The 15,997-nt window shown below is 44.3% G+C and overlaps 2 protein-coding genes across 4 annotated transcripts; both read left to right on the top strand.

Moving 5' to 3' along the window:
- The first annotated feature begins 385 nt into the window (after positions 1 to 385).
- On the top strand, positions 386 to 2,766 carry LOC143004003 (uncharacterized). Its single transcript, XM_076154834.1, has 8 exons — positions 386 to 446; positions 702 to 827; positions 929 to 1,033; positions 1,133 to 1,200; positions 1,340 to 1,442; positions 1,797 to 1,915; positions 2,035 to 2,180; positions 2,273 to 2,766. Exons 1-8 carry the CDS (start codon positions 386 to 388, stop codon positions 2,379 to 2,381), a joined length of 837 nt encoding a protein of 278 aa, XP_076010949.1. The 3' UTR covers positions 2,382 to 2,766.
- A 691-nt stretch (positions 2,767 to 3,457) lies between these two features.
- On the top strand, positions 3,458 to 15,552 carry LOC143004256 (cohesin subunit SA-2). Of its 3 annotated transcripts, none has more exons than XM_076155157.1 (32): positions 3,458 to 3,626; positions 4,673 to 4,791; positions 4,885 to 4,972; positions 5,121 to 5,279; positions 5,522 to 5,618; positions 5,785 to 5,861; positions 5,982 to 6,053; positions 6,158 to 6,362; positions 6,516 to 6,661; positions 6,755 to 6,828; positions 6,947 to 7,070; positions 7,408 to 7,506; positions 7,589 to 7,668; positions 7,761 to 7,868; positions 7,952 to 8,066; positions 8,198 to 8,327; positions 8,714 to 8,817; positions 9,375 to 9,467; positions 9,586 to 9,672; positions 10,080 to 10,280; positions 10,686 to 10,762; positions 10,848 to 10,935; positions 11,073 to 11,153; positions 11,668 to 11,760; positions 11,872 to 12,046; positions 13,464 to 13,597; positions 13,688 to 13,789; positions 13,877 to 14,028; positions 14,109 to 14,237; positions 14,334 to 14,524; positions 14,606 to 14,681; positions 14,780 to 15,552. In XM_076155157.1, the coding sequence occupies exons 2-32, from the start codon at positions 4,742 to 4,744 to the stop codon at positions 14,919 to 14,921; spliced, it is 3,549 nt and encodes a 1,182-aa protein (XP_076011272.1). In that variant the 5' UTR covers positions 3,458 to 3,626; positions 4,673 to 4,741; the 3' UTR covers positions 14,922 to 15,552. The 3 variants fall into 3 exon arrangements, with proteins under 3 accessions (XP_076011272.1, XP_076011271.1, XP_076011270.1); XM_076155156.1 differs by lacking the exon at positions 3,458 to 3,626 and adding an exon at positions 3,979 to 4,043 and having other exon boundaries at positions 8,198 to 8,315; XM_076155155.1 differs by lacking the exon at positions 3,458 to 3,626 and adding an exon at positions 3,979 to 4,043.
- Positions 15,553 to 15,997: the final 445 nt, after the last annotated feature.

The following is a 15,997-nucleotide window of genomic DNA, read 5'->3' as shown; positions in this document are numbered from 1 at the left end:
GGTCCTCCCGTCTGACTGTGTGTATCTGAGGGGGGCGTTCAAGACCGCAAATGTGTTGTAAAGGGCGTGGGCATGCCGTTATATCAGATATCAACACGCGTATCCTCCTGTGGAAAGGATGAATTATTTCACATCACCGTATAAGCGAGGCTGCCTGTAGGAATACAGCAAATTCCTGACGAAGAACCGGGGTTTATCAGCATTTATTGACACTTCCTGAACGTTTGGTTCTCGCGAATACTCCCCGGACGATTTTTGAGCAGATGCAACCAAACTGAATCGGAACATTTAATGTAGTTTTCGCTCGTCTGCATCGAGCAGCAGGTATTTGTTTTCTGATGGATTTCCTCAACCGGAAAAATTAGAGTGCATTAATATCTTAGAAATGGCAGTAAGCACGTCAGAGCCGCTCCGTCTTCCGTGCGATTACCATGCGGCGTTTAAAGGTAAGAAACATTTTTGCTTCCATCAATTGAATGCGAGATGCTAAACGTATAGAAGTAAATTATTATGCTATAGCAGCATCGTGGAGGAGAAACCGGCTGCATCTCACCGCAACATGGCTCTCCCGCTTTCGTCCCTAATCCTTTGTTGAATCTGTGCACAAGACACAGTGCACTAAGTGTTCATGAAGGCGGACACAGCAAGTGTGTTTATGAATTAAGAGAGGAATGTCCCCGCTGTGTCTGCTCTGTGATCAGTGGAGCTACAGGTGAAGAGACCGCTGATGCCTCTTCAGCTGAGTCCAGACCAGGTGGGGCTGGAGATGCTGTGCCTGTGTGGCCAGCTGGACCTCCTCATCAGGGCTCAGATGCAGCAGGTAGGGGGTAACTCTAAGCAAACCTAATCACCAGGGAAACAAATGAGGTGTCACCTTTAGGGCAACTGTGTGATCCACTGTTTATGATCATCTATTATCATTGTGCAGATAATCTTGTCTTTCCTTATCTGATCCTTATCATTATGATGAAGTTCCAGGAGCAGCTGGGACAAGACTGCAGTCCAGAGGAGTCGGACACTTTCCAGACTCAAGGTAGGTGTGGCAAAGTATCAAGCATTCTTTCATCTTCAGCCCAGACAGCTTCATTTGACTCAGAAACACCACTGTGTATTTGACATTATTGGATTATAGGAGCAGAGATTCTTGACCAGATGCTGCAGTGCCTTGAACATCTACCAAAGCCTATGCCACAGCTGGAGGTAGTCCATTTATTTTACAAACAATACTGAAACTTGATTTTAATGCCGAAATCTCTGGAGATATGAAAGCTGTAGTCCCTTGTCTATGTTGCAGTGTAACTGAAGCAATGTGTTTTGTTTGCAATTTGTGTTTCCTCAGGACTATCTGGACATGGTGGGTCTGTCAGCCATGTTTCCACGTGTGGAGGTGTTCCTCATCCAAGGCAGTCCAGTGGAAATGCTGGAGAGGCCGCCTATGGATGGTGAGAGAGTAAACAAATCAAGCTCCATCCAGCTGTTTTAGGACCATGAATACTGTTTGAATTATTGTTATTGGGGTACACTGCTTAAGAATATTGGATTTGCTTTTATACACTAACTACAGGGGTGTAAGCATGGGCTTTGGGAAGCTTTTCCTCAATCATGCTGCTGCTTTTACATTTCCTGATTATACTGCAGTTACTGTAGATGTTATACTCTCTTCCTTTTAAAATATTCAGCTCATGGAAACATGGTGACTCAAATTCAATGGGTCCATCTGCCGCCCCCATCTGTACTATGGATGTATATAGCAGTTATATATAGTACATCTAATGTAACCTGATGTTCTGTTACAGAGTACTTCTCCCATATAGCCAAACTGAACCAGCTCCTTGTGCTGAGTCAACAGTTAGAGGAGGATATCAGGCACCTTGGAAGCCATAAATATATTGCCCACCAGCTCTCTGTTATATATGTAAGAAGATCCATTTACAGCCTACAGTTCTTTCAACACAACTTAACTCCTTTTTCATCTTTCAACGTGTACATATTCATATCACTACAGTTATTGTTTTCAACATCCCTTTATTGCAGCAAGTCGTCAGTTCTTTCAGAGGAATCCAGACCTTTAGTGATATAAAGAAAGATATAGAAGCTAACTTCAAACAAATGAAACAGTCTCTGGTGACAGATGAAGACTCCAGGCATGAACCTCAACTGGCCGCACACTACATCAACTGGTGAGTGCAAATTCTCTTTTTGCATATGTTGTTCATATATAATGCAACAATAATCTGATAACAGCCATAACAATGTTCTTTTCTATGTGTAGGATATTAGAAATAATTCAGAGCATAGCATCGGTGGTTTTGACTCTACCGGAGGAGCTGACCGAAGACCTTCATGTGGCTATGACCTACACGTCACAGTTCCTGTCGTGACTCAGCCAGGCCCCTCTATGAAGCCAAATCTGTGATTCTGATGCACCAGGGTTCTCCTGTGGTCTCCTGCTTTTAAATGAACTGATGTTATGATCGTAAAAAGGTGCTATTTGACTCAAGTCATTGATTTTGAGGTTGTATAGATTGTAGGTGATCCTGCTGAAAGTGGCCCATATTAGGCCCTATGGTCTGTTGGTTGGGGAATGAATGCAAGCTTGTGGATTCCTTCCACTCACTATAATCAGTTTGTCAATACTGACTTTTTACTCAAAGTGAAACAATACAATTCAAACAATTGTATGCAATTGGGGATGTATTTGCTTTTATGACAACTTGAGTAATATTGTGTTTTATGTATGTCTGTACAGCACTATTGTAACTATGAATCTACTGAAATGTAAAGTACTAAATTACTTTTGGGCTTTTTAGTACCACAGAAATACAATGTTTTGTTGGAATGTTTTGTTGATAGTCTAATGCATTCTAGTTCCCAAACTGTGGTATATGTTCTGCAACACTCCTACTTACTTGAAGTACTCCCTCATGGTAACCCCGATTAATAATTAAAGAACCACTTATCTTATTCATCAATAATCTGCCATCAGTAGCTACAGACCTTATGAATCAAATGTGCAGCCTCAGTTGATGCTGTACATTTGAAATGCTGCTCCCTCTATGTGCATACAATGGACACCTCTCCACATAAAGTAACTGTTATTCAAACTCCTACATATACACACACCTCAAATTATTTAAAGGAACACATATTTTACTGACTCGCCCATCTAAACTGTATCTAAATTCAAACATACAATTTAAAAGATTAATTAGTCCAAAATAGAAAATGTCACCTCAAAAAACTAAAAGATTAGCAAAATGTATGAAAATATGATCCTTAAAATTATGTAGTTACTTCTTAGCTACATTGGATATGAACTTGTATTACTCTTGAGTAGACCTTTTGTCCACGGTGGACATTTTGTCTGTCAGCACAGGTGTGACACATGACTCCATTGATGGCTACGGACCATTTCGGCCAGCGTGCGCAAAGACGAGCGTCATAACAAAATGGAACGCAGCCACTAGAACCGGGTCCCTTTAAAAAACACTGGGGTTTCTGTTTCCACGTGAATGCGTCTCTGTCTATGAGTATGACGCCTCCTGCTGCTGCTCCACTCCTGCTACATCTCAACTCAGCTGCGAATACAATGACAACAACCGTACGAATGAAGCCACGCAGTTCTGGTAGGATAACGTACTTTGAACTTAAGAGCAGAAATGACGCAGTTTGTTGTGCTGTACGATGCTGTGGAGTCAAAAAGCCACAGCTAGCTAGCGTTTCTAATATTCATATTCTGTAAATAAGCCTCATAGGTTATTGATGTACGTTATTGTTGCTAGTTAAATTCAGGGTTGAGCTGTTATTGTTTATGTTTGTTGTCATGTCGGAAAATCCAAACCCATGAGAGCACAGTGTCTGTCACAGCCGCCAGGAAGGACTTAAGTTTGATTGACGTCCACTTCCTCCAATCACATAACGCCATTGAGGTTTGTTAGCCAATCAGAATTTGTTAGGCTGTCCGGCAACTTGATTATGCGCTGAAGTAAAGTATAAACATATTCACGGTTCATGAAAAAAATTACTTTGGCAGCTTTTCAATGGTAAAGTAATATTGCAAGAAGAAATGACGAGTATAAAGGGTGAATTCAATCAGTTTAAATATGATGGAGTATTTTTTTGCTACCTGTCAGTCAATGTTGATCTGCCATCTGTTAGTAACTACAGACACCTATACTGGGAATGATTTGGGGGAATTCCGGTCTGCTTTAATGTGACAGGATTACATCGTAAAAGAAACTTCCTTTCACTTGTGAAAAGGATCATCCGTGCTGAAGTGTCCTTATGCAACACCAGCACCTGTTGAGGGAGTGAGCAAAGGGGCAACACACAGGATTGACCACAGCAAATAGATTTCACTGGAGGTTAATATATTTAATCTAAGTCTGAAATAGAGATGGGTGAGAAATTAAAGGTGGAATCAACAAAGTGTCTTATCAAGGTGCTAGGAGCCTTGGCTTAGATTGTGCAAGTCTCTAACTCTACTGGAGGGATGGAACACCATTCTCCTGAATTGCTCAATTGGCATTTGGAGGAGCATCACGGTCTGCAACAATGCCGTTTCCAACCAAATCCCCAGCTGTACTTACTGATGTCTCTCCCATTGATCAAAATGCAGATCTTGTTGCAGAATCTACACTAATTGTTGCTCTTCTCTGACTGTTTTTCCCAGGGGGGACATGGATCATATTTACAGATCCAGAGACACACACCTGATCCCAGTGAAGACCTGTACAGAGAAATGATACCAGACCCCACAGCTAAAGCAGCCTCTAGGCCCAAAGTGCAGACGTAAGGATCCTGACCAAGCTTTCCTCCTACATGTGGATGAGTCATCTGATAAGTGACCTTTTGTGCTCTAATTGGTGATTTCTTACTTCACAGTGAGAACTCTCATGATGAGGCAACCTCCTCTGGAGCTGTCAATCAATCAGGGGATGAGTCTGGGAATGAGAATAGACGGAGGAGTGTGGTAGGTGGCATGTAGTTATGATTTAAGTAAATAGACTGTGGCTCACAAGAGAGTGTTTGTTAGAGAAGTGGTGCAGTAAAGTGTCCGGTTTACTGTGCTGCAACTTGAGCAAACTGTATGTATCCCTGTCTGTCCTCTCCATCCTCAGAGAAAGAAGAGACGAGTATGCGATGGTTCAGAGAACGTCAAGAGCAGCGACGTCAAAGCCGGCCGAGGCAGCGGAGCAGGACGGAGATGTAACAAACGGAAGCATGTGGAGGCTGTCACCCTGTTTGAGGTAGTCACCATGGGCAAAAGTGCCATGCAGGTGAGACAGCAGGCTTCTACAATGGACACTGGTCTCCATCATTTCAAAGTCAAACCCATACATCAGATCATCAAATGAATAATAAATCTGATATTCTCTTTACTATGGGTCTATACACGCCAGTATAGGCTTTGAATCAAATGATAAAGTCATAACCCCTCCTTAATCCTCAGATTATTCATGTGCATGTAAACATACTCAGTGACTGTATGTGTATGTGTGTGCATGTGTGTGCCGAGCAGGCGGTGATTGATGATTGGATCGAGGCCTATGTGATGGACAGAGACCCTTCTCTCCTTGATCTCATCAGCTTCTTCATCCAGTGCTCTGGGTGCAAAGGTAATGTATTCAACACTCACACACTCTTTCCCTTATTGATATCTGGATACAGGGACTAGATCACAAGAATTTCACGCATTGGTTAAGCCCTTAAAGACATCGTATGTGATATTGGGCTATACAAATCAAATTGACTTGATGATGTATTTCCTCATATCTCTGGCAGGTGTGGTCACAGCAGAGATGTGTCAGAACAAAGATGACAGCGATATTATGAGCAAGATGGTAGAGGAGCTGGATGAGGTTAGAGGGCTTAAATAGTTTCTGTCAATCAATTATTCATTTTTTCCTTCTTTCGAACTTTCACAGATGCATCAGTTTGGATGCTTTGATCTTGAAACTTAAGGGGTGTTTGTGCTTCAGGTGGCTGGTCTGCAGTATAAGAGGTTTCTGGCGTTTCCGTGGATCCTCACAGTCACATGGCCCATGGACACGGTCAGTACTTAGCTTCTATCCTCCAGTACCATTAAGCATGTTTAACAATAGATGAAAGACTCTTTAGTGTTTCCTTACCTCTGCTCTGTGTGTGGCTGCTGCAGGACAGTGTGGAGTATCCCCTGACAGAGTCTGGACCTTATGGACGTTGGTTCCACTCGGAGTTCTGCGATTTCGTGTCGGTGCTGGTGGCTCAGTGTCAACACAGTGTAATCTTTGACGGTTATCTGATGGAAGCCCTTATCTCCCTGCTCACCGAGTTGTCAGACTCTTACGTACAAGCCTTCAGACACACCTGCACGCTTGCAGGTAAGGGACACACACACACACACACACACACACACACACACACACACACACACACACACACACACACACACACACACACACACACACACACACACACACACACACAGCTCTGCACATGATAAACTATTTTGTTCTGGATGTTTCTTTCTGAAGCGGTGAAGATGCTGAGCTCTCTGGTGAGCGTGGCCCTGAGTCTAAGTGTTGGTATTGAAAATAGTCAGAAACTGTCCAAGGTGCAGAAGACGAAGCGGCAGAAAGGCCCCGCCCAGCTGGAGAGAATACAAAAGAAAACCTCAGAGGTAAGATGTCAGCTGGCACCGTCTATGTGGGGATCAGTGGATTCTTTTGCTAGTTTCTGGTCCAAGTCTTGTAATTGTTTGCCGATCTTCCAGCTGCAGGAGAAAAGAGCAGAGATAGAAAACATGATGGATGTCATCTTCAAGGGAATTTTTCTTAAGAGATATCGGTAAATTTACACGATTCACGCTGATGGCAACACTTTTTACAGCAACAGCACAGCAGCATGGAACTAATTTTGGTGTGTGTGTGTGTGTGTGTCTGTGTGTGTCCGTGTGTGTCTGCAGTGATGTCCTGCCAGAAATCCGCTCTATTTGTGTGGACGAGTTGGGCTTGTGGATGAAGCTCTACAGTTCTGCATTTCTCAATGATAGTTATCTCAAATACATGGGCTGGATGATGTATGACAAGGTAAGCAATCAAAACTCATACATCATATAATAGAACTCAAGAGATTTAATGTTCTTATGGACAAGAATGTAGATTTGCTACAATCACATTTCAATCAAATCACACATACAAGGTAAAATAACAAACTAAACTTGCTGGAATCATCTCTGCACTGACATGTTAACCACTTTTGGCTGTTAAAAACTGGAGCCCGGAATTGAACCAAAGCTCCTCACACTTGTCACACTGGACACATTTACAAGAATAATCAATTGTTGTTGCACTTTTATTTCTGTAGGGATGGCAATTGCCCTCAATGTGTCAATGAGTTTAAGGTTATATTCTGTTTTTCTTTCAGATACCAGACGTGCGTCTCAAGTGTGTGTTGGCTCTGCAGGGTTTATACGGAGATCCTGTGCTCCTGCCTAGACTCGACCTTTTCACCAGTCGCTTTAAGGTAACAACACCTCACTATCCTCATTTTTAATGTAAGTGTCTTGTTTGTTTCTGTGTGATCACGTAAAGCGTTTGCCTCCCAGGATCGTCTGATCTCGATGACCATGGATAAGGATAATGAAGTCGCTGTGCAGGCCATGAAACTCCTGCTTCTCATCTCCAAGTGAGACTCCAGCCTGTTTCTGGTTCCTGTCCTTTTTCCTACGATCCTCTATTTTCTGTCTTTACACCATCATCTACCTCTATCTCCTCTAGAACGTGCGATGATGTTCTCAGTCCAGAGGAGTACAAGCAGCTGTACCATGTGGTTTACTCCTCACAGCGGCCTGTTGCAGCCCTCGCAGGGGAGCTCCTTTTCTCAAAGTATGTTGATGTGCATTACATAAAAGATACAGAGATAAACACCAGAAAGCAGCGTTCACCTGGACAGTGTTGATCTGTTCCAGGCTTCTAAACATCCCAGCATCAGAGGCTCAATGTGAAATAAACGAGAAGGAAGCTCATGAACAACAAACGCTTGCCAGACTGAAGGCCCTGCTGCACTTCCACCAAGAGTCTGAGGTGAAATATTTCAATTAGTCTTTGTTTAGCAAAGCCAGTGAACTTAACAGCTTGTCTGGTGTCATCTTCCATCACAATTATTGAATCAAAAGAGGTTAATACTACATGTTAACATCTGTTTGTGTCTGTAGCTGCACACGCATGTTGTGTACCTAGTGGATAGTTTGTGGGACTGTGGTGGAGCCCTGCTGAAGGACTGGCCCACACTCACATCCATTCTGCTGCAGGACCCTACCTCACAGAGCACAGGTGTGTGTGAGCGTGAGTGTTAGACTGGCGGTTGGATTATTTCCTCCACTACAGAAATCGTATTTGATCTGTCAAATGATTTAGCCAATGTTGTTGTCCATTTTGACATGCCAAACACAGATCTCACCACTAATATGATTAATGACTGCATTAACATCATTCATATTATTATGTGCATCTCCTGCTTTTCAATTCAAAATGTCCGCTGTGGAAAAAGCTTTAAGTCTTGACAGCCACACAGTGTGATACACATTTTTAAACTGTTGGTTCAGAAATGTTCATACAGCTCACTAAGTACATATACAGTATTTACCTCATCATAATAATAATGAATACATTTTTTACTTTTAAGTAAGTAACATTTAAGTAAATGTTTGTTTTGGTGTGAATGCATGCAGGTTTAACCCAGGCAGAGGAATCGGTCGTGGTGGAGTTTCTTGTAGCATCGGTGCGTCAGGCCTCAGAGGGTGCTGCCCTGGCAGGGAGGAGTGGAGCCAAAAAGGTCAGTATGTTAATGAGGAGGAGGGGGGGGGGGGGGGGGGGGTAGGAGGAAGAGGAGGAGGAGGAGGGTGCTCATGAATGGGCAACAAATTGGTTTTGAGAAAAACTCAAAGACGCTCAGGTGCAGTTAGTGTTTCCTCTTGCGCCTTGAGGTCCAGCAGCGCCGCCTGTGGTTCTGTCATCCAATTCGAGGCTCCGGCAAGATGGCAAGGGCTTAGGACCCATATGGGACAGAGCCCTTGTCCAAGTCCTGCACTAATCACCTGCAATTCTACCCTGCGCTTTGTCTTGCAGCTATCGTACAGGCTGCTCTGACCTTCTAATTGGTGCAACTGGCAAGTTGGTCACTGGGAAACAAGTTCATAGTGTTTCTTTTAAAGCCTTTCTATTCTTGTGATTGAAGTTGTAAATGCATACACAGCGTTTCTATTTCAGTGTGACTGTCATGATGATGTGGATAATTCACCAATACACCTAGAATCACCTGAGATTACAGCTGCAATATTGCTCCCTGCACACATTGACTGACTCATGAGTGTGTGTATGTTTGGGTTGTAGGTAATGAGTGCCAGAGAAAAGAAAGTTCAGACTGATGACTGTGCCAAGCTCACCCAACATTTCCTCATGGTGCTTCCCAAGTTACTGTCCAAGGTATCCACTCATTAGATCCACTGCAGTGTTTATGTTTCAACATTTCGATCGCTGCGCTGCAAAGTCAGATGCTGCGTCAGTGATTTGTGCCGATTGATGATGCCATCTGTTTGTGCAGTTTTCAAGTAGCGATGACATCATTGCCTCCCTGATGAAGATCCCTCAGTACTTCCTCCCCGAGTGTCCTAAGGCTGAAGGCACACAGGTTTGCATCCCAGCTGACTCAAGTTTACACAAATAACAGGAAGAGGTGACACAGTTCCGTCATATGTAATCATTTTATTTGTCAAACGCGACTCCTAGTCCAACATTTATGGCTCCTGCCTCAAGGACGCACAGGGCAAGATTTTAATGTGGGAATGGGAACAGGGATGAGCATCGCAGCTTCTCCTCATCCTGCTCTCTTTATTTTCCCAATTTGCTGGTGGCTGTTGGTGCTTAACAGTGTCATAAAATCACCCCCATCAGTAAACCCGGAGCAGCTTAGATCTCCTTACTGTAGCATTGAAGTCCTAGCCAAGATGTAGACTTCTGCCCTCTGCAGCCCATGATATGAGACACAGCCTTAGTATCATTAAGCATAAATGCAAACGCCCACTCCCTCTACTTCAGTTGGTTTCAGAGCTGCTGGCAGAGATGGGAGCAGTCGTGGAGCTCCACACAGACCCTGCTGTCCTGGAGGCCGCAGCCCGCACCTACCTCAGCCTCTGTGGGGAAGAGACGACCTGGTGCTCCGTGGCTCAGGCTGCCAGAGACTCCCTGGTTCAGTCCTGGGTGGACCGACTGGTGCTACTGCTACAGGACTCACTGAAGGTGGGCACATATACATGAGATTAAGGAGCTGACATTTACTTTTGATCTCCTCAAGGTCGCTTCAGTCGTTTAGTTGGACTTTCGACCTTCAGCTTAGCTCGACTTTTCCTGTAGCTTTGGTACTTCAACTCACAACTCTTAGGTTCTTGTAAATATATTAGTAAAGGTAGTGGTTGGAGTTCCACACAGCCATGGTCCTCAGAGAATGAATCTTAATGATTTTAATTAAGTCCTGCCACTACGATGGAGCCACATTGTCACCTTTTGTTGCTTCAATTACACCTTAAAATGTAATTTGCATACAGATACTGTATGTCAGGCGATTTGTCTCCCTGGCACTTTGCGGGTGTAAAGAACCTGACTCGACACAGTGACACATCTGCTGTTCTTACTCCTCTGCTGCAGGGTGACAGTTTCTGTGCTGACGAGGAGAAAACCGGAGACATTTTAGCCACATTGAAGAAACTCAGGGCTTTCCACAAGTACGATTTGAGAGGGGTTCAACCTAAACTACGGGTCCATGTCATTTTCTCAGCGTGCTAATTTGCTGTCTCCGTGTCACCGTAGCGGCCATGACCTGTCCCGATGGAACCTGTCTGAGCTGCTGTCTCCTCTGCTGTCTGTGGAGAGCAGTCAGGACGGAGCTCCACCTCAGGTACCCTCACTGTCCTCCAGCTTATTCTCTTATATTCTCAGATAAATACTTATTTATCCAACAACATTTGTGTTCATTTTACTTGGAGAAACGACCCTAAGTCTCTTTTCTTTTTTCTCTCCCTCTTTTATGTGCAGGTGCTACTAGAGGTGTTGCAGTGTGTGTGTTACTCTGTGCTCTGGTCACTCAGCATGAGTGGAGAAAGCCTCACATCCAGGGTGAGTATACAGATTTAAAACAGTATGTGCTGGATAAAATATATAGATTTAGATTGTATAGATTGATTACAATGTTGACACCAAAGTTCATCCAAACATTCAGGTGTGTGTTTCCTCTCTGTTGGACTGTCTAACAGGCGCAGTTTAGCTCGCAACCAGAAGAAGACTATTTTTAGTGTTGTTAGCTTTCCAATCTCACACATATCCACACACACACAGAGTTCATTTCTGTCCACAGGTGAATGGGCTTGAACTAGTGATGTAATGCTGCCACATGCTGGACACATTTAGAACTGCAGTGGTCATACTTACTGCTGTGTGTGTGTGTGTGTGTGTGTGTGTGTGTGTGTGTGTGTGTGTGTGTGTGTGTGTGTGTGTGTGTGTGTGTGTGTGTGTGTGTGTGTGTGTGTGTGTGTGTGTGTGTGTGTGTGTGTGTGTGTGTGTGTGTGTGTGTGTGTGTGTGTGTGTGTGTGTGTGTGTGTGTGTGTGTGTGTGTGTGTGTGTGTGTTTTCAGGAGATGGCGGTGGCTCAGAGGGCTCAGCTGAGTCTGCTGTGTGAGAGGAATCATCGCTGTCTCTCCCACTCCAATCACAGTGTCAGACAGCAGGTAGGACACACAACATCTGGTTTATGAGGATGACGGTGCAATTTACTCACTGATGTAGAATCTACCCGGCAACACACCCCACCTTCACCTCTTCTCCTTCTCCCCTGTCAGGCTTTTGTGTGTGTCTGTGACGCTCTGACCGCTCACTCCTATCAGCTCCATGTGAGGGCTCCCTTTTCCTACGGCCCACTGCTGTACACTCCCAATCCCAAACTGCAGAGGGCGCTGCTGACCTTTTTATGCATGGACATCTTCGTAGGCCCGGACAGCGAGAACCAAAGCAAGGGTGACGCCTCAGCTTGTTTACCGTTCATGTTCTCTCCTGCATGCAGACCATTAATTGTGTTTACATGAAAGATTCATCACACTAAGTCAGTAGTAGTGCGTTCTCACCTGTGTGTTGGTGTGTTTTACACTTTCTGAAAAACCTTTGGTGTGACGGTGGGCCAAGGCTCAGGAGAGAACCCATAACATTCTGGTGGCAATTCTGATCCAGGAATCAGGCAGATATCCAGGTTTTGACTTACAGTATCGTCTATAATTACAGAGATTGATCCAGAAAAATATGTTTCTTGTTCTATAAACGATAATCTTCTAGTTTGTTCCTTTCATTGATGTTGGCTTTAGTCAGACAACCCAATTCCAGAACATGGCTCTCCTCTGTGCCCATGTGTGTGATATCAGGAGCACAGCAGTATCAGGTTCCGTACAGTAGATGGCAGCGTCACTCCGTCAGGGCGGCCTCACCACTCAGGGAAACACTGATTCAGTCCAGCAGCCTTTGGTGGTAAAACATGCAGTTATTAAATGCACGGCCACACGTTTGGCTTAATAACTGCAGTGCAAAGCTGCCCGCTGACTGTAAATAGGCTCTGACTCAACCGTGACCTGACAATTGACCCTCAATTACAAAGGAAGCTCTGTAATATCCTCAGACTGAAGCTGGGTGGACTAATTTGTATGAAACAACGTTATGCAAAGCAACGCGGCCTGTAAATTGATGACTCCAGTATGTTCCTGTCCGATCTGAAATGAGGGGGAAAAAAAGAAGCCTAGATTGACATGTGGGGGATATAAGACATAAACAGACGCCTTCTCTTTGTCCTCCGGGTAAACTTATGAATTCATTCATGGCTGACTATAACTAAAACATTTTATTGTCTTTACAATAGCTTCTACTTTCAGAGACATATTGCATCCAAATATGGGAGAGTCCAGAGAAGTCAATAACTGTCCTGATGGGAATCTCTTAAATGTTGAACCAAATACAATATGGGATTATTGGTTTTTGAACATGTAATAAAAAGCTATTGTTTTATTGGATTTGCCTGGTAACGGTTTTGTTATATAGACAGTGTTTTCTATTAGCTGCTGGATCAGAGATCACTCAGAGGCCAAGGGCATTGAGTTAAATCATAAAATAAGGGCAATCTCTTTCCGTGAGAAAATTCCATTAACTCTGGCTCACCTCCGAGCCCATTTTATTAGCCCTGTGAAAGATTGAAGCCACATGGTGTCACAAGCATAACTCTGCTCTCATGCTATCTTTGATTTCCACCTGCTAAAGCCATTGTCTCCAAACTTAACTCAAACACTTTTTCCCTCGCTCTCTTTTCCCTCTCATGATTAATCGTGCTTCTTTACTCTCCTTCCTTCCTTTCCCGGATGCCTCCCACCAAACTTTTGACTCCCCTCCTCTTCAGTCAGTGACTCTGACGTGGACAGGTTGGAGGACCTTCACAGACGGAGGAATCTTCTGGCAGCTTTCTGTAAACTGATCGTCCACGGAGTGCTGGAGATGAGCGTTGCAGCTGAGGTCTTTATGTATTACATGAAGGTAACGGCCAACTGATGACTAATCAGTGCAAAGCGTGTATGAACAGCTACAGATGTGTGGTTGCGAAATGACATCTTTCTTTGTCCCCAGTATTTTAACGACTTTGGCGACATCATTAAGGAGACTCTTAACAAGACCAGACAGATGGATAAGATCGAGAGCACACGTACGCTGGTGCTCTGTTTGCAGGAGGTATGATCAGTTTCAGTCACGCGCCTCCTAAAATACAGGTTTTGGTTACCATAGAGATGCTGATATGCTTGTCTTCTGGTTCCTCAGCTGTTTGTGCGTCTCAGACGGGAGCAGGAGAGCGGGGGGAGGGCTCAGCCGGGGTTTCAGACCTTCACGAGCATCAAGGAGCTGGCCAGACGTTTCGCCCTCACCTTCGGGGATCACGTCAAGTTCCGGGAGTCTGTCGCCATGATCCACAGGTCAGGAGTTGGACTCTTGTTTCACGAGACTTAGGATTGGTTTTTACAGGTTTACCTATCTCTTATGTGTTAACGTGCAGGAACGGCATTGAGTTTGTGTTCCAAGGCTTTGTCCAGACCCCAGATACTCCTGCACCGTCCTACCTCGCCTACCTGACCATCCTCAGCGAGTTCTCAAGCAAACTTCTCAAGCCAGACAAGAAGACAGTGTGAGTGCTCCGTGCAGTTTACAAGAGGTATTTGGTTTGAGGTCTTTGTATGTCCTATGCAAGATGCTCAAACTGGTCCTGTTTGTATCTACACAGGCTGGCCTACCTGCAGAAGCACACGGCCGAGCACATCATCAACCTCAGGGAGGAGAGCTGGCAGCCGCTCATCTACTACCGCGCTTCCCTACTGGCTGCAGCCGAAGGGGAGGACGCTTTGTCTTACGTTAGCTCTGACAGAAAGCCCTGCCTGCCCCATCGCTCCAGCTACTCCAAACACAAACTAGAAGGTACTAACTGCCGCTAGAAAACACACCATTGTCCACATTGTCACCAAATACAAGCTTCATCAACCGCATCTGTGTTTTCAGGTTGTAAGTCTCCCAATCCGTTCAGCCCTGCCGACTCCAAAGGTAGTAAGGTTCATCGACTGAGCATTAGTCCAGGGTGAGGCTCAATTGCTCTCCATAGTGTCCATCATCATGTACTTTGTAGCCCTTGCATTTGAATTGGTCTTGATCTTCTCCATCCATGTCTTTCCTCAGCAATCAGGAGAAGACAAATGAGGCAGATCCATTTTCTGTCCCCGCCGAACCTCCGGCAAAACGATTGAGGGCGGGTGGATCCGTCCTCAGCTGCACCAACGAAGGGGAAGATGAGCTTGTGGAAGTTGAGCTGGAGGTGTAAGGAGGTTGGACGGATCTGTGTGTGGTCATGACGTTCTCTATTGTGTCTGAGAGACGTTGAGTTTCTTTTTGCATCCACGTCCTCTGCATTCTGACGTGAAGAATGTGTAGCATGGTTAAAGGTAAAGTCAAATAAATGATGTAATCCTAAGTCACTTTAGTTTCGGGACCAAGTGTGTCTTCATGTTGACATTTCTAGACTGTAGTCAAATAAGACTGGACACTACATCGATGTTACGTAAAGCCGCGCAGTTTGGGGAAAAAGGGGGATGAGGAAAGACGACGAAACTCTTAAACCTGTGGAGCTTCAGTGGACCTGCTATCTTCCTAAAAATGACTCTTCCACTGTTATTGTTTTGACTTGGTTCAGCCATCGCAGCTGTTATAAAACGAGGTGAAACACTGACCCCGTCTCTCGCTCTGTCAGCATCGGGTTTGGGGGGAAACTGATGCCATCCGTCTTGTGTACAGTATGTGGAGGTGTAATATTTCATTTTTCTACGTCAAACGACAGAACCAAACCATTTTATTTTTACTTTGCTTGTACAGTTTGAGAGAAATGCCTGGTTGGTGTTTTGTGAACGCCACAGATGTGTTCAGTTTAAATTAAATAAATAAGCACGTCTTCCAAATTGCAGTGTTTAATTATGTCATTTCTTTTAAAAGCTTCCTTTTTTTTACAGTTAAAGCTATATTGTTATGTATTTATACATTTTATGGGGAAGGATGATGAAAGGGTTCAGTTTTTAAGACTTACTTTGTATAATTTGTTAATACACCATTTTACAGCAGCTGCCTACTAAAGACCACATAATTGGACATAAAGTAAACTACATGGAGACACAGCTCTGCACATCTCTCCCTGCTCTACACACACCTGCCTTGGCTACATCAGGTGTGTGTAAAGCAGCGAGAGATGGAACATACTGTTGTAAGTGTGTGGTAAGATTGGTTTCAGGTACCTGGTTGCTTGGGCTCTTGCCCGGTCCACATGTCACAGCATGGAGGATATTTGAGGGATAACTTCATGGTGACGCTCTGCTCTGTTAAATGTGGACGATGAGCACCAGGATCAAC

Source organism: Genypterus blacodes, unplaced genomic scaffold, assembly GCF_046128005.1.
Source record: "Genypterus blacodes isolate CSIRO-AG114 ecotype Tasmania unplaced genomic scaffold, CSIRO-AGI_Gbla_v1 ptg000008l_1, whole genome shotgun sequence".
NCBI lineage: Eukaryota > Metazoa > Chordata > Actinopteri > Ophidiiformes > Ophidiidae > Genypterus > Genypterus blacodes.
Note: the sequence above shows the minus strand (reverse complement) of the source record. Positions and strands in the feature narration are given on the sequence as shown.